This window comes from Meriones unguiculatus, chromosome 10, assembly GCF_030254825.1.
Source record: "Meriones unguiculatus strain TT.TT164.6M chromosome 10, Bangor_MerUng_6.1, whole genome shotgun sequence".
NCBI lineage: Eukaryota > Metazoa > Chordata > Mammalia > Rodentia > Muridae > Meriones > Meriones unguiculatus.
The window spans coordinates 44,043,798-44,062,304 of record NC_083358.1 but is presented as its reverse complement, the minus strand read 5'-3'; the positions used below and the strand labels follow the sequence as shown (position 1 = coordinate 44,062,304).

General features: G+C 42.3%; 1 protein-coding gene across 2 annotated transcripts in view; it reads right to left on the bottom strand.

Moving 5' to 3' along the window:
• Scoc (short coiled-coil protein) overlaps positions 1-18,507 on the bottom strand; it is a 78,484-nt gene that overhangs the window by 48,189 nt on the left and 11,788 nt on the right. For both annotated transcript variants that reach the window (XM_060392400.1, XM_060392401.1), the window contains exons 2-3: positions 9,580-9,651; positions 9,136-9,219 (exon numbers count right to left, since the gene is read on the bottom strand). In XM_060392400.1, coding sequence (XP_060248383.1) covers positions 9,136-9,219; positions 9,580-9,651 — 156 coding nt within the window. The remainder of the gene's footprint in view (positions 1-9,135; positions 9,220-9,579; positions 9,652-18,507) is intronic.

The following is an 18,507-nucleotide window of genomic DNA, read 5'->3' as shown; positions in this document are numbered from 1 at the left end:
ATGTGCCAGGCTGACAGTTCAACCAAAGCTCTTCTAATAACGCATGAGTTTTATGCCTGGCAAGAGTTTTAATAGCCAACTGGCTTTTCCTTTCTTTATCCTAATCTGACTTTATTTTTTAAAATTACTTGAATTTATCATATTATTTAATAAAAGATAAATAAATGTATACATATGTTTTGCTTTCTTAGTTCTTTTCAGCTTTTTACTAAAGTAATTTTCTAAAGATTAATTTACTTGCATGCTCATGTGCCTAAATTTGTGCATGCACACATGTGTGCAGGTATCCATGGAGACCCAAAGAGGGCATTGGCCCTGGAAGTGCAGTTACAGGTGGTCGTGAGCCCCTATGTTGGTGCTGGGAACCGAACTTAGCTCCTGTGCAAGAACAGCCCATGCTCCTTATGGCTGAGCCATCTCTTCAACCGCTGCTGTCTTCCTTGAAAATACTCGTCAGCTAGGCTCACTTCCACTGACCATTCTCTAGGATGACATCAATGGCAGTTAGGCCTACTGTCAGTCTCCACTTGAAGGAACAGATAGTGGAAGTGCTGGTATAAGATGAACCACTGCGATGTACTGTAAAATCTAGAATTCTCAAAATGGTTTCATCAGGCTAGGGAGCTGGCTCGGGGTAAGTGTGTTTGCCACATGGCAGTGTGAGTCCAATCCAGGGATCTAAGTGTGGAAGAAGGAGGAGGTGTCTGAGTTCCAAAGTTGTCCCCTGAAAAGGTGCATGTGTGTTTAAACTGATTTTGTATGCCATAGAAACTGTTCAGAACAGTCAACCCATAACTTACTCTCTGTACACCTACCTTTGAGGGTCTCTTTTAGATTTTGGATGTGTGTTTTACTTTTAGCAAAATGTAAAAATGAAATATTAGGCAACTTAAATAATTGCTTAATTTTTTGTATTTGTTTTGATTTTCAAAACAGTTTCTCTGTCGCCTTGGCTGGCTTAAATCTTTTATATAAATAATGTATATGAACATTATTTTCAGTAATCTTCAATCATTTATTCCCAAAGCATATGGGTCCCATACTTTCCTATAGTATGAGGCAGTTAGTAAATGAAGCTGTCTTAGTCTTTTTCTTTTCTATTGCTGTGTTAAGCCACCATGACCGAGACACTTACAAAAAGAAAGTGTTTACTATGGGCTTATGACCTCAGAGGGCTACAGTCCACAATGGCAGAGCAAGGGCATGGCAGCAGGAACAGCTGATCTGAAAGCAGTCCAAGAACCCCCAGTGACACAACTTCCTCCAACAAGGTCACATCTCCTAATCCTTCCCAAGCAGTTCCACCACCTGGGGATCAAGGATTCAAATATATGTGCTTACAGGGGCCACTCTTATTCATACCACCACAGAAGCCATCTCCTCTTGACAGGTTAAACAAGGCAGGCTGACGGGAGAGAACCTGAACTTGGAAACATATTTAAAGGTTTTTTTTATTTTTAATTATCTGTATGTCTGCATGGGTTAATGTATACCCAGGCACCCCCTGGAGCTGTGGTTATGGAAGGTTGTAAGTGCTGGGAACTTTGCAAGAACAGTATGAACTTAACCACTGAGCCTTCTTGCCATCAGTCTTGGAAACATTTAATATGTCTCTAAGACCCCAGTGCACAGAGCAATAAGGATAGTCTTGGAGATGGCAGGCACTAGAACAACTAGAAAACCATCTTTCACACCCACCATGGTATCTTACACATTTGGTGTTAAATGAATGCAATCTGTTGGGGGGGGGGGTATCTTCAAGTTTTAATAGCAGAAACTTGACAAATCTGTAAAGTTTAAAACAAAATTAATCCACTGTATAAGTGATTACAGTGTGTGATTTCAGCTCTATCATCATCAAAACTCTGGGCTGAGCATGGTGGTGCACACCTTTAATCCTGGCACTTGGGAGGCAGCGGCAGGTGGATCTTTGTGTGTTGGAAGCCAGCCTGATCCAGTGAATTCCAGGCCAGCCAGGGCTATATAAAAAGACCCTGTGATAGAGTCAATATAAGTTTTTGTTACAGTAAATTTGTCATTTAAATTCCATTAATTTCGGGTTTTAATGGAGTCAACTGTAGTTTTCTGGATGAAGTAGTTCAGAAGCAATGGTATCATTTGTCCATGTATGTCTGTCTGTCTCTTTCTTTTTTCTCTCCTCACTTTATAGGATCCCAGTCCCCTCCCTCCTCTTCTCCCAGTCCCACCTTCACAACCCCCTTTCCTTACCCTCCCTCTTCTTTTCAGAGAAGGGGCAGCCCCAAGGGGTGCCAACCTTAAAGAATTGTCCATATTACAGTCTCACTTTACAAGCAATCTTAACAAGGAAAAGAAACTCTGATACTTGTTGGTGGTCATCTTGGTTATGACAGCACTGAGGAAATCCCTATGGATAAGGAGTGGGCGTTACCTCAAGGGCGAAGAAAGCATCATCAAACAAAGTCAAGCTTTACAGGCTTTAAGACCCACTTTTTCTTTGCATCTGACCCTAAAATTAATCTTAGGGTCTAAATTTCTGTATCACTTTCATCCTATGAAAAGGACCACATATTAAATGGGAAAGGACTGGCTAGGAATAAGTGTGAAGCATTACAACCTGGCTGGAAATAGATGCTTAAGTGACCCTTAAAACAAGAGTTTATGGCTTTGTATAATCCAGAAGGAAAAACTGATCTCTGTTCAGGTAACTTTACTACCTTGGGACCAAACTCACTCAGCAGCCCAACCTGGCCTCCCAGGTGGCATTAACATGCACTGTATCCTCCCTCACTATCCCTTTTACCACTCATTTTCATGGATTCTAATGCAGAAACAAATTGCCCATAAATTGTAACATTTTGTAAAATTTGAAAAACGCCGAATTCTGAAGCATCTGGCCCTATGAGTGCCAAACAGGAGGTGTGTTGCACAGTACCCTGCTCCAAAGATGGCAGCAGGAACAGAAGACAAACTTGGGCTGGGAAGGTCATGTCAGTACTGAAGGAAGCCCTTCTTTGGGACCGGGGGTAGGGGGCTGCCACCATCTGTCTGACTGCTCTAATAAAATGCAACAGTCTAGGTGACCTCTAAACAATTTCTAAAATACACTCGGCACAGTTTGGGGCACTGAGGTGAGACTAAGCATCTTAATTTGGGTTTTATTGCTATGAAGAGACACCTGACCACGGTGACTCGTATAAAAGAAAACATCTCATTGGAGCCCCAATTATAGTACAGAGATTTAGTCCATTATTTGTTGCAGAATATTTGATCCCAATGTGAACCCCAAGACTGTGAGCTGTAAAAATCTGTTTGTTTGGTGTGGCTGAGCCCTAACACATCTTTAATCCAAGAGCTTTCTGTACACAGAATTAAATAAAGTTAACCCGAGGTCAAGAGGAAAAGCAAGAAACCAGCTGAAGGAGAGTAAACAGAAAGGAGGGACACTGAGTTGAAGAGTATTTAAGACAGTGTGGAGAAGGGGCTTTTGGCTTTTTTCTTCTGCGACATGAGCTGAGTAGGAAGCTCAGCTGGGTGCTTTCTCTGCCTCTCTGAGCTAGCAAGTTTTCACCTCTGCATCTGGCTCCTGAGGCTTTATTGGTAAAATCAAACAATTACAGCAGCATGCAGGCAAACATGGTGCCGGAGAAGGAGCTGAGAGTTTGGCATCTTTTAATTTTTAAAAACTTTTTATTCTTTGTGAATTTCAGGTACCACAATCTCACTCATCTCCCTGTTCTTTCATACCTGCCCTCAACCCTTGAAACCTCATTGTGGAAGCTATCGTGTCACAATGTATCCCACAGTGTGCCCCACAGTGCCCTTTTGTCCATCCAGACTTCTTGCTTGCAAATGTTCATTGCAATGGGTCATTGTTCTGGTTTGAGGCCTCTGCCTTCTGCTACACTAACAATTCTGGATTTTCAACATGACTCCTCTCCTCTGTTGTTGTACTGTGTTGTGAAGATCCTGCAGCTTTGGATCTGTAAGGGGCTTTGGCGCCTTTATGCATTCCAGCAGTTCATAGATGGGGCAGATGTTGAGGTGGACCAACTCAGAGCCCTGGATTTGAGCCCAGGTGCTACCAGAGCTGGTCAGCTCCCACACCCTCACTACCAGGCCCAGCTCTCCAGCACTGCCCCAGCTAGCTCACTCACTGCTGCAGCCAACAAGAGGCAGAGCCAGCTCTCCTGCTCTCCTGCCCTTGGGGCCAACGCACCCTCATCCACTCCAGCAGAGCCAACTCTACTGTACCACCCAGTAAAGGTGCAGGGCCTGCTCTCCTGGGTGCTTGCAGCAAGTGAGGGGCAGGACCAGCTCTCCCACTCTTAAAACCATGGGGCCAGCTCTCTAGCCTGCCATGGATGGCAAGGAGTGAGGGGGTTAAGGGCTACCCCTTATGATCAAAATTATATTGTAGAAATTTTCAATTTAAAACAATAAGATAAAACAATAAGAAAATTTCTCTGGTACTTTTGTGGCTCTGCTCTGGTTGCAGCATTCCCAGAGCTGTCTTATTTGTATTTCAGTTGCTCCCAAAGCAGTCTCCTCTGTTAAAGAGTCAAGGCCTAGAGAAAAAAACTTGTTAGAAGAGAGTTAGAAGAGAGCTTATGTGGAGGATCTTTTTGTGTACTGTGTATTCAAATGCTGATTTTCGTATCCAGCGATCTGATTACAGTCCATATGTTGACACTGTCATTTCTATGAAGCATCACCTGTCTCAACGTTGTATAAAAATTGTTCTCTGTTAATGAAGAGATGAACAGCCAGTAACTGAGCAGGAGAGGTTACGGCGGGACTTCCAATCCCAGTGAGGGAGCTACCAGGAGAGAATCACCATGAGGACCGTGATGAAGAAGCAGGTACCAGGGCGAGACTAAGATGGCAGGTGATGTGCCACGGGGCTTGTGAAGTAGTCCAGGCCAGCATAGATGGGTTAGAATAGCTCAACTTCTACCCAGCTATATAGGGTCCAAATCTATTACTAATAAATATAAAGGTCTCAGTGTCATTATTTGGGAGCTAAAGCAGATATTAGGAAAGTCCTTTTTTACAAGTTTGACTGTCCCTGACACACAGAATAAGAGCAATTAGATAAAGGGCTTCAAAGCAAGCTGGCTCAGATTAGGGTAAAGACTGAACACCAGAGCTTGGCCCCCAGAACCAACATGGTGGAAGGAGAGGACAGACTCCTGCAGGTTGTCCTCTGACCTCCATGCATACAAACAGATGGAACAGAAGCTTCTGGGTTTATATTTGTTTGAGAAATTAGCAAAAACAAACCAAAAACCTTGAGCATGACTTAAATAATGGGCACCAAGCGCCTGGAACTGTTTTCAGAACCTGAGGGGTGGAGGTGGGGTGGATATGGAATAACTTCCAAGAGGGGAGGCCACCGAAGTTAGTGAAAAAGAAAAACCTTGATCAGAGTCAGGGTCTACAGCAGGTGACTTGTTTCCAAGCAGCATTCCACAATTGTCTCAAATCTAAGTATCTCTCTTCCACTTTCCATAATGAGAGCTCTAAATAAGAGCCATCCTGTCCCATAACACTGGGGAGAGAGTGACAACAGTTAAGCTAAGAGACCTCAAGGGAGATCTCAGATTTTGAGCTTAATCCTTTGCTGGATGAGGGATGCTGGAATGCTTTCTCTGTGAGGCAAAGTGGGTCAAGATACTTTGTAGGAAGAGATCAAGCTGTGGCTGTGGCAACAGGGATAAGTTGTAGCGGTTCCCCAGCCAAAAAAAAAAAAATCACACTTCTCAGCGTTCCTACACTTTGGATGTAATGAGGCCTGGACCATTTCAAGGCAGAACCCTTAAAACCTATATTTCTGCAAAATCCCACGTTCTTTTCTGCAAATGGAATGGTGAAAATGACAGAACAATCTATGCAGTAGAGCCCACTAGCCTGGGAACAAAAGAGAATAAGGACCCTAACCCAAACACAACCCTGCTCCCCTAAACTAGAAAGGTAAGCTCCTCCAAAACTGTGTTACTAAAAGGTTACTGCCATAGCAGTCAGGTGCACTACAAACCCTGGATAGCCTTTGCACATTTACTTAGCAACTTCATCAAAACACACACAACCTCTGAAACAGCTTTTTATTAAACAGCGAAGCAGAACTTGAACACAATTTTAAATATTTGTAACAAGGACACAAAAGGGTTGCAAAATGTCTGCAATGTAAGGATTACATGTCCATATAGCTAACATCACTCATCAAGGCTTCTACTAATACATTAGATGATTCCACCAGTCAAAGCAGCCCAATCTAAGACCTATCAGGTGCATTAGTGGATCTTTCCTATTATAACATTTTATTATTATTTCTGATATCAACTCCTTTTTCAAATGGAAGCTACAAGCTAAATTTTTTAAATTTGTTAAAAGAATGACTATAATTCTGCAAACCAAGTAGCCGAGTTTACAGAAATTCTGAGGAAACAACTGAGATAAAATACTAAGGTTAACAATTATCACATATACAAAACTCTCTTATATTCATGATTCAGATACTAATATACTCTCAATTAATTTTTCAAAAGTTCACCTCCTGGGTACAAACAAACGAGACCAAACTCTTAAATGGTCTCTCTGGCATGTGGCTTAATCCACTTACATCAGACTTAGTCTGCTTTCATTTACTGTCCGAAAAGTGCAGCTGTGGGCCAGAGGTAATGCACATCTGGAGGGAAAACATTGGGAGTTGGTTACTTCTGATTACCCAGTTTTTCTCCCTGTTTCTATCTTTCCTCAAGATTTTTTATTCCTCACACATATATGACCAGCACTTATCTTTTCAACACCAAATGAGCGATTATGTGCAAAAGGAAGTTTTTAGCTTCTCAGTGTGACAGTTTACATTTCAAAGAAAACCTTCATTTTTTTAATAGCTTCAATCTATTTTCAATTGATTAAAGAGAAACCAGCAATCCTATCTTATTAGAAATATCACAAATGGCAAGCCTTAGCTAAGAAAGTATCTTATTTTGGTTAAGTGTCAACAATTACAGTTCAGGTTACTTTTTAGGGGATAGCTATTGAAGTTACTGTCTGGAAGGGACACAGGAAGGAAGAGGCAGATGGAGGAGAGGCACAAGATGGTGGACAAGGTACAGAAGCTGTGCATTCAGTACGTGTTTTGGTCACTTTTTCACAACATGGTTGTTTTCTTGTATATTTTACTAGTTAGGCATGTGATAAAAGACAGTGCTAAACATATATATATATTATATATAAGCAAATTGGCAAAACATTCATCTTCAAGTTTCATAAATATCTGTAATTCTAATTATAAAGTCTCTACATGTGCACATTTCCATAGACTAACGTATACATATGACGTTAACTCAGGGACGGTTGGTCCTGTTAAGCAGTTAGCATTACCTAGATCTCACATTCTCTTTATAAATACTCAGGGAAGCAAACAAAGATACTGTAACTTTTGGATCAAATCCAAGCATTAAGGAAAAAAAAAGAAAGAAAGCAGCAACTCCACAGAAGCAAGGGTGGTGAGCCCTTTACTTCCTTTTGCTTTTTGTATCAGTTGTTTGAAAAACACTAGAAGCAGACATGAGGTTTTCTATATACTGTCCAAGAACTTGATTTTCCGATTTTAGCTTCAGATTTTCTTCCTTAACTGCATCTACTCTTGCAGAAAGATCTATATAAAAATACATAAAAATACAATTATCAATAAAATCATGGCAATGACTCCATGTTATGAAATGCAAGATTTATCCTTAAAAGCTGAAGAGCAAGCTCAGGATGTGGCTCAGTGGTACAACTCTTGCCTAGCATGTGAGAGACCCTGGATTTGATCTTTGGCACTAACAATAAATGGATATCACAATTCATAAATGTTCTGCTTTCCAATTAGGTTACTGGGGGAAAGGCTTAAGTAAAAAGAAGTTTACTAAATACAAATCAGAAGATGGTGATTCTTAACAGCATATCCCATAGGACTCCCGTTAGCCTGTTTTTATGCTAACTCTTGAAATCGTTAAGAGAATGTTATGTTTATAAAGTGTCCTCCCACATGAAACTAAGATGTCTTTATGGGAATATTTTAAGATATACAGCTTAACACAACTGGATTCCTAAGCTAGACAGGAGATCCTAGCAGCAAGTTCTTTTATATTTTTATATTAGTTAAAAAAATCAAAAGACACAGATTTTAATGACCAAATAAAAAAGTTACGTCCACTCACACATTTAACAGACATATAATGACCATTCTAGAAGCAACAGAGAAAAGCACCTGTGCATTCACCAACACAGGGCTCAGGCTCACAGAGTAAACATTAAACATGTTAATATACAGTATGTCAGGATTTTTCTGGAGAAAAGACAAAGTGGCTAAGCATCATAAAAGCAAATGAAAAGTGCTCTTTCAGAGTTAACTCTTTTGCTAAGGGTAATTTGACCAGAGGCCTGAAGGAACCAAGGAACTGAACCACACAGATAAGTAGCTAAAGGAAGAGACTTAAAACAGAGGAGAACAGCAACAGCCCATACTGCCAAATGATCTGCAGTGGAATGTATGACGCAGAGCTGACTGTTACTGTCCAATGAGAAGCTTCTGCTGACTTTGCATCCCGAACAAGAAAACAATACTTTCTTAACCATCAAAAGACATGTAGATAGTGTTAATTTTGTGGAAGGAAGTTAGAAAATGAAAACAATCTAAGATCAATTTTGATTTCTGGAGGCAATGTTTCTTTTTGTTTTAGTAGAGCTTTCTTGAAACAGGCTTGGTAAAGCGTTGCAAGAATTTAAAAAGAGCTCTCCTACTAAGTCAGCATCATTCAAATCCCTTAAAGAGGACATATGAGAGCAGTGACCAGTATTACTGAGGCATTTTGACCTTTAAACCACCAGCCACAGCTGCAGACAACAGGAAGAAAGAGTGCCAGCAGCATGCCCTACTGGAAAAAGACACCCACCCACCACCCAAACATGATGACGTGAGTTCAATTCCATGATCCACATGAGGGAAGGAGAGATCAATTCCTACAAGTTATCCTGTGACTTCCACAAGAGTACCCTGGCCTGCACACCCACCATGCATACAAGTATTACAAAATAACAACAACAAGCCTACTAACATGGACTTTGAAGTTAACAAGTGAAAACTACAAAATGCAATCTAACCTTCAAGTGTGTGTTGAAGTTCCAACACCTGATTAATAAGTCGAGTCTTTTCTTCCAGTTCCACCTGATTTTCAGCATCAACTGCTGTAATAAAAGAAGTGTTAAATTTACTATTAATAAACACTATGCCAGTTGTGGCATGTAGCACTTACAATTCTGCAGAATATTTTATAACTGTTGTTAACTGACTTATCAAAGTCTGTAACTGATGTATACAAAGCCTCTACTTCATGACAGTTAAGGGCATTAAGCAGAAAATAACAAATGAACTTGCCACACAGTTACAGAATAGAAGCCACCTTGGATGCTTTCTAAAGTAAATGAGAAAAGAAGTCAGACAAGACTTAAACCTCCTAGATTGCTTCTCTGCTCTTCCCATTACGTAATAAAGCAAAATGCCACCTAGAAAGCCACAGCTTACGCAAAAAGGAATGAAGACCTTACCATCCATGTCAGCATTCATCATCTTGGGTAACAGACTTTCAGCTCTTGGATGCAAACTCTTTGATGAATGGTCTGAAGCAAGAAAAAGAAACAGATATAACAATAAAATATAAGCTTGTTTTTCAAAAGACACATAGTTAATGTGACTCAGAGGAACTCTCTCCAGGCTCTACTGCTCTGAAGCATTAGTGTGCATTTGTATATAAGCAAAGGACACAACAGCACAGTATTAAAAGCATGAGGAAAGACAATGTTAAGCCAGCCAGTAATCACATGAAATTAAATGTTGTACATTTATTATGTGACCATGGAGACTGGAAATTAATTACTCAAATACAGGAAACATCTTAACTGAAATCTTTGGAAATCAGGATACTTTTAAAGAAAGACTCAGAAACAGTGTAACTTTTTACTAAGTACAATTACAAAAAGGAGAGAAAGTATGCATATAAAAACCTCTCAGAGTCAGAATGTCCAGTGCACAAATGTAAAACTGCGCTCTTGGGTAGCTCTATGTCTAAGAAACCTAAGGAACATTCATGCCTAGCACTACTGAAGAACTGTAAAATTATGCCTGCACCCACACAGCACAGGATCCTGCTTTCTCATGGTTCCACCTCAGTTTACAGAGGTTCTCTGCACTTCAGATAAAGTAAATTACTAGATTTTTTTCAAAATTCCATTTTTAAAGTTATTCAATCTATTACAGTATTTGAAGATAACACTTTAAGACTTCTCATCAAACAAACAAATGTAGGAATGTAAAGAAAATAATTAAAAGCATTCCCCTCCTTCTAACCAGCATGCAGTTTTTAAATGGACATGAAGTTGATTTGTGTGTATTTCTGCCTATGTGCATGGTTCTGTGTATGTGCATGTCTTTGTGCACATGTGGAGGCCAGAAGTCACCTCTGAGTGTCTTCCTCAGTCCCTCTCCACCTTACGATTTTTAAGACAGTGCATCTCTTGAACCTGGAACTCATGGATTCAATTAGTGTTTGTGAGCAAACTCCAGAGGCCCTACCTCCATCTGCCAAGCCTGTAATTTGTGGGTTCACTGAACACAGACACACATGTACACAAATTCACACACTACCTTACAGTTACTTTGTGACATTAACAGCTGCCCTGGCTCTGAAAGGGACATTATTCTCTGAGATTCTTTTAAGAGTTTTTTAAAACTTTTCTTTGAAAATCACAGGAAATCTCAGCACCCGTATCTAGCTTGTCAGGGGATGAGAATCTGTAACCATTTATCATTTAAATCCAGGAAGTAGAAAGGGTAGAGAGAGTAAGACTTCAGGGATATGGCAAGTGCTACACCAGGATTAGTTTCAACTACTGTTGCATGCTCACACTGTACCTTCTAAGACCTCCTCTCAAGAAGATGTTTTAGCACAGTGATTAAAAGCCTTCATTCTGCTTTTATAGGCTCTGAAAGCCTGTCAAGTTTCAAAAGTTCAGCCTCAGTACCTTCATCCATAAAATGGAGCTAGTAACTATGCATCTCACAGGTTTGCTCTGAGAACTTCATGAATTCAGGCATGTGTTTGTGTACTCAGTAGGCAACCCACAGATGTTAACTATTAACTTCTCATCTCAATTCTCCTGTTTGGACCACAAAAGAAACTTTAGAAAAATCATGTGGCCAAATGCCTCATATAGAACTCAAGGCCAAAGCTGAAAGTGTCTCATTCCACATCTCAGTAGTTACTCTGAGTCAAACATCAATCTGTTTTTCCCACCATTCCACCTCAGCTTAATTTAACATTTCAGATGTGAGAGTTTGGCATTTCCCTAAGATCCATCCAAACTCAGCCACCAGACTTCTCTGTACCTGCAATTATTGTTTTCCATCTGTCACCCACTTGAGACAGTGTTTCTAAAATTAAAAGCCCAACACAGTAAATTAATGCACTAAACACTTTCATATATAGTTCCAACAAAACAGCAGGAAAAAGTGCAATTCACAGATGTGGATACTAAGCCTTATAAAGGCCAGCGGCCTTGGCTACCGTTTCACAGCTAAGAATTAAGGCCCTAAACCTGAGTTTCTCAAACGTTTTGAAAACCTCGACTCCTCTGGCGTTTCCACAAACTAAACAACTAAAGACAAATTTCATTTGCTTCAAGATGCATCCATACTCCAGTGTGACATTTTGGGTGGCTTCAAGTCGATGGAAATCGAGGAACTACGTAGTCAATAAGGATTTCAAACTTGTTAGATTCCCCAGAGAGCTGGAGCACACAGGCACCAGGATTCCGACGCACAGCATAGTCTCAAAAACAGCGGTTTGGGGACCTCTGTCCTTATGGCTATTACACCGTCAGAGACTGACAGTATAACAGCAATCTTAGCTTTTCGGGAACCAATATTTGTTCCGCAGGACGCTTGAGACTGACAAAGGAACAAACCCAGGCTCGGTTCAAAGCAACGATGTCCCACCCTAGGCAGGCATGGGCCACCACGCCTGTATCCGATCCCGAGCACCCGGGAGGCTGAGGCAGGTGGACTGCCCCGAGCTGGAAGGTAGCTCGGGCAGCGGTGAGTCCTCTCCTACCAGCTGCGTCCCATCACACCCCAAAAGGGTCCCGCACCTCCAGGCTCTTCCCACGGAGCCCGCTGCAGGCTGCCGGGAGGGCGGCTGCGCAGCGCTCAGCGGGGCGTCGGGCCTCGCGGCCGCACGATCCAACGCCCAGGCCGCCGCCCCGGTCCCCGTCCCGCCCCTACCCGCCCGCAGACTCTCGGCGAGACCGAGGCCGCCAGGGCGGGGCCCAGGCCCCGGCCCCCGCCGCCCCAGGCCACCTCACCTTGCGTCTGAGGCGCCGGGAGGGGGCGGGATGGGCAGAACGCCTAAGGCCGCGGCTCTCGGTCCAACTGACAGGGGCAGCTCCGCCCTTTCCGCCCACAGAGCGTGCGCCGAGCGAGGAGGCGGCCTCCTACCAATCCTGACGCGAGGTTGCGCGCCTGCGCATTGGCTGCCGGCCGCCGCACCAGGCCCGTGGCAGAGCACCCGGGCCCACCTTTGCCCTAACAAAAGGGCATTGACGCCCAATCAGGATTGTTGGGCGTGTCCTGGAAAAGCGGCGACCAATCACAGCGCAGAAGAGCAGATGCGCCAAAGAAAGCAGTCGTCGCGGAGCTGCTTTTGTCTTTGCCAGGAGCCTGAAAAGTGAGGTTGGAAGTCATTCTAGGTAAAAAAGAATAAAAAATAAAATTCTGGACATTGATGTAACCAGACTCTAGGCGAGAGATAATTCGTTCAAGAACAGAGTGCAGACTGCTGCCCCTCAATTCTAAAGGGACATTTTCCTTCTTTTTTTATCATTGCTAAAATCAGAACACGCATAAAGCGTATACCATTAATGGATGTTTCTCTTCGTACCCCCGTATCCTGGACAATATTTAAGATTATAGTTCGCCTGACCACTTCATAATGCCTTTAGATCGGCAGTCGCCTGATCTCATTCGATCTCACAGAAAACCTGAAGCTTAAAGTTGTTGCTTATTCATGGGTAAATGCACATCGTGCCAGACTCTGGAGTGTCACGTGTTCTTCATTATAACCTAACCTTTGAAACGAAGTACGTTGCTCTTAACTGTCGCTGCCCACGGGGTATACCTCCCACCTGCAAAGCATTCTTGCTTTGACTTTAACAAAACCTGAGCTACAGAGGCGAGCTTACGTATACTTTCTTCTTGGCTTTAGATAGATGATAGATAGTTAGATAGATAGATAGATAGATAGATAGATAGATAGATAGATAGATAGATAGATATGTCATAAATATGTTTGTTTTTGTTTTTAGTGTTTTTTGTTTGTTTGAAACAGGTTTTCTTTACGTAGCCTTGGCTGTCCTGGACTCTATTTGCAGACCACGCTGGCCTCGAACAGCCATGGTGCCCTGCTATAGATTTTATTTTTAATTGCATAAATATGTGGCGAGGTGTGTGTGTGTGTGCACTCAAGCGTTCAATTGCCAGAACAAATGTAGAGGTTGCCACTGCATTTTTTAAAGAGAGTTTTTCAAATAATTAAGTATTGCAAGATCTACCTGGCATTAAACATTGAACCTTATTGGGGAAAAAGGAAAGAAAAGAATATGTAGTTATGTTGATTTTTTTCTCACAAGTATTTTCTAATCAGATTTTCTTCCAAATCAGTTTATCTCTAGCTGTGTAAGAAACACAATGTGTTTCTTCATAATAGAAAATATAAGAATAATATAATTAGCCCGTGATCTGCAGATGTGGCTGCTTAGTACAGAGCCAAATTCATAAATTATTTCAATGGCTAGTTTATTGTTGCAAAAATGTCGATGCTAGCACACAAATAGCTCATTTGGAAAACCTTGGGAAACAGTGTAACAAAGCTGTTGTGGTATTCTGTGCCTGTAATCCCAGGAAAGGAGGGACAGGCAAGAAGTTGGCTGTAAATTCAGCTTGGGCTACACAGTAAGTTCCAGGCCAGCCTGGGCTACACGATGAGCTCTAGGCCAGTCTGGAAGCCTAAGCGGATTTCCTCAGCAGATTATCTTCCACCATTCACAGTGTCGTGGTTCTGTAGTTCTCTGCACAAAAACACGAATAATTTCAGCAGGGAAACAGGTTCCACTAAGTTTTATAGAAATAATGTGGCTTTAAAGTCAAGATTAATATAGGATATATATGTAGGAGCATTAAGAAAATTCTGGGTATTTTGTTTTGCTGGTGGTGTACACCTTTAATCCCAGCACTCAGGAGGCAGACACAGGCAGTTCTCTGTGAGTTTGCAGCCAGCCTGGTCTACATTCTGATCACTGGTACAGCTAGGGCTAAGCAGAGAGACCCTGTCTCTGAAAAAAGAAAGAAGGAAAATTCTGTTTATAATAAATATGGCCAGGCATGGTGGCACACGCCTTTAATTCCAGCACATGGGAGGCAGAGGCAGATGGAGCTCTGTGAGTTCAAGTCCAGCCTGGTCAACAAAGTGAGTCAGGACAGCCAGGGTCCTGTTACACAGAGAAATCCTGTCAAAAAAAAAAAACAGTAATAATAATAATAATAAATGAAGCAATGCTTTGAAGAGCATGGGACAGCCAGCATTACAATTTTATAACAGAATGGTCCCACTGAGTAGCAAAGCTCTACAATGCTGGGTTGCTAAAGGGTTTTCTTCAAATTGTCCTAATTCTCATAGTTTTCTGTTCTCTCAGTAACCCTTTCAGATTAAAGGGGACAGTGTTTTAAGCTCCCCCGGCTTCTGTCAGGATCTGAGATCTTAACATGCCTGTAAGATGATGCATATCTTGTTTTATAGCTGCTGAGATGCCCGGATTAGAGTCTCCTGCCTCTACCACTCACCCCAGCCCTGCATGGACTTCGTTTCGGTTGCTTCCCCTGGTCTCTCAGGGTGTGGGAGGCTGCAGCAGGCCTCATATATAGCGTGTTCTGATGCAGGGGCAGAACTTTGATCTTGGAAACCTGTTGCTTGTACAGAAAGCAAAGCAAGCTTTTTTCAGAACAGGGCCAGTGATACCCAGGCACAGAACAGTGCTCTGAAAACACTATCTATCATAGTCTGGGAAAGGGGTTCACACTCTTAGCCTCCCCACAAAAAAATACTGACTTCAGAGTCCATAGCAGCACCTCTCTCAGGAATGTCCTACCTGAGTTGTCTTCAGTTCTGTGGCAAATTCATATTCCACCCCTCCATTATATAATATGTCTAGGAAAGTATCTCCAAATGTCTCAGCCTGGGTGGGTTCCTTCAAGTTAAAAAAGGAGGAAAAGTCTGCTAGCCAGAGGCTGAAAATGGGACAGTAGAAGCCAGAGCACTTTGGGAATGCCTGTGGCATGAGTAGGTGTTTCCTATCTTACTCCTCACCCTTCTTTTTCACCATTTAACCTAACACAGTTCCAAGTAAAGATCCGGGGTTGGGGAGAGAGCTCAGCTGATTGTCTACCATGCTAGTATGAGGACCTGAGTCCAATTCCTATGACCCATGTGGAAAAAAAAAGCTAGGTGTGGTGGTAAGCTCTTTTAATTCCTCTTTTGGGAGGCAAAGATGAACAAACAGCCAGGGTTTGCTGGTCAGTCTAATGGAACTGGTGAGCCCCAGGCCATATCTCAAAAACACGAGGTAGGGTAGGCATCCTAAGGAATGACTCCCAAGTTTGGTCTGTGGCCTCTACAAGCACTTAAACATGTGTACGTGTACCAACATAGATGCACATACACACAGAGGGGTGAGGGAAGTAAAGAAAAACCTATATGTGACATATTCAATTGGCTATACCGGTCATTTCTAATCACAGGGAAGCAGGACCAGACCACGCTGTTTGTCCTGACAAAGGCAGGAAGTTCTAAAAAGCCTTGCTACTAGGGGCCGAGGCTGGTCTCAAAGTCAGTGGCAACTAGTTTAAGTCAGCTTAAGAGACCTTAAGCTATGGAAAACAATAATTCCTGATGTTATACCTGGAAGTCTCTGATTCATTCCCGATAACAGAGTCATGAACTCTGGGTTTTCCTTGTGATGGCATGAAGTAGATTACAAACAGGCTGCTCTCATTGGGAAGAAAAATTACCACCCTTGGAAGGCATGCTGAACGCTCCCTCCCTTTCTTTCACAGATGTCGGACATCTGCGTAGATCTTTACACTCCTGGTGTTCATTTCATTGGTACACTGTCTTTCCCATCCAAAGAGTTTTGTGCCAAAATAAATGTTAATAGATAATTACTGACAGACCTCATAGACCACAGTCCAATCAGCGTTTTTACCTTTCATGCAAATATCTTTGTGGTTCTCTTACAGATTTGGTGTAAAAAGCCTGCAGTGTCCCCTTATATCATAAGAGAGAAATGACATGCCCAGTCCCATGCAGTCACATGCTGTGACCCCAGCACTTAAGAGACAGAGGCAGGAGTGCTGTAGATTCAAGACCAGCCAGGATCGCATTGCCCCGTCTGCATCGCAAGACCCTGTCTTAAAGAACCAGGTTGACCTTTGCTGTGCCACTTCAGACAGAAACAGAATTGCAGGGAAGGAGAGATAAACAGAGGAGAAGCTTTCTAGTTTGCATGAATACCAATTGGAGCTGAGTAGAAATCCCTGCATTTGACTTTTTGTTTTCCTTGTGGACAGCAACTGTGTCCTGTCCATAAATGGAGCTCCGCTGTCCAGCACCTAGATGCAGGTCCATAAACTCTCTCTGGAAGGATGTCCAGCATGGGGTCTCCACTGTTCTGTGTTGAGAGAAGCATATGTGTTTGGCATGAAAGGACAGTGCTGGGTTGCCATAGTGTTTTTTCAGACTTTTCAGACTTTAAACTGCTTTCTACCAAATAATCTCACTGCCTCTCCTTAAATCTGGCAGAGTCAGAGAGCTCCAGAGCTGATGGCTCTTTGTGGAACATCACCTAGTGTGGTCAACATAACACTTCCTCTTAATGTACGTCTCTCACAACTGCCAGGAGATAATCTCAGTAAATCCCCATAATTTCCATGTAGGGGCCCCAGTGAGGACATTTAGAGACAGCAGCTCCTTTGTCTTTTGGGGACAGTACACTAGTGACCTCTAGTGGTGAAATTAATTCAAACTAAATTTCTCCTTCACATACAGAAAATTCACTTACTGCTTCAGAATTTATTCTACCCTTAGTGACATTTTGTGCTTGTTAACTAATCTTACTGATACATAGTAACTTGGATCTGTTTGTACTCAAAAGGCAAGATTATGGAATTACTCAGAACATTTTAGATGAGTTGTCAAAAAGATTTGGGGGGGGGGGGTTGTTTGTTTGTTTGTTTTTGTTCTCTGTCCTGTGTAGAAATTGAGGTCAGAGGCAGGAAGTCTATCCCTGACTCTCTGCAGAATTGGGAAACTCTTCAGGGACTAATCATTCTTCCGCTGTGACTCCCACTTGCTGCAAGCCCCTTACTGAAGAGAAACAACCTTATTTACAGGTAACCCCATTGTACACACGAGTGGAGAACAAATCTAAAAACAAATCTGTTTCTCTAACTCACATATCCTCTGGTAGACAGACCAGCATCCTTCAGGGCTGAACCTGAGGGGCTGTGTATGCCTGTGGGTTTCACCAAGACCTCACATCCTCAGCCTGCACATGATATCACACTAACTGAGACTTCAAAGGGAGGGTGTTTAAAGAAGCTGAGGGTATTCTGAATTTGAAAAACTTGAAACTGCCTTTTCATCATGTCCAGAGAACCAACTTACTAAGTAAAAGAATAGTGAATTGTTTGGCATCCTCTCTCGAGCATTGTTGCCTAGATTCCTTCCCCCTTTGAATCTGAACAAGTTTGGATTGCTTCCTCCCATGGAATGTGACTGGCTCCAGGGAAAACTCATCACCAAGAAGAAACAGGACTTCCCAGAAACCATTGTCCTGAAAAGGCTGTGTTTGAGAGCTCTGATTGACAGCCCCATCTCAACAATCAGGCAACATCAGCATCCAAGGCTGCCTGTGTGGAGAGAAACTGCCCAGCTAAACAGCTACTGAATCTCTGAACACAATCTGCAATGGTGTTGCTTTATATAATAGTATAGGAATTCATTGCCACATGGGAGTAGTAATCGGTACAAAAAAAAACTTTATGAAAAAATTTCTGTAAGCATACCAAATAAAAAATGCAAAATAATGTATGCCTCTCAAAAACTGGCTGAATCTGTTGATCTGGTCATAGGCAGCATTGGCTATTGATAGAAGAAATCAGAGTGATCTGGTCTGAATAGAGCCTCATCATTCTAAGAAGGCTGGGTGGATTTCACGCCCTTGCTAATGGGTTTTTGTGCATAGCAATAACGTCCCTTTTCAATCATCTGTCACCAAACAAATTCCAAAACAGAAAAACATTTGAGTGACTTCACTGTCTCCAGAATGCACTGTATAACCAGAACCCTGAGTGGCTCAAGAAGAGGATTG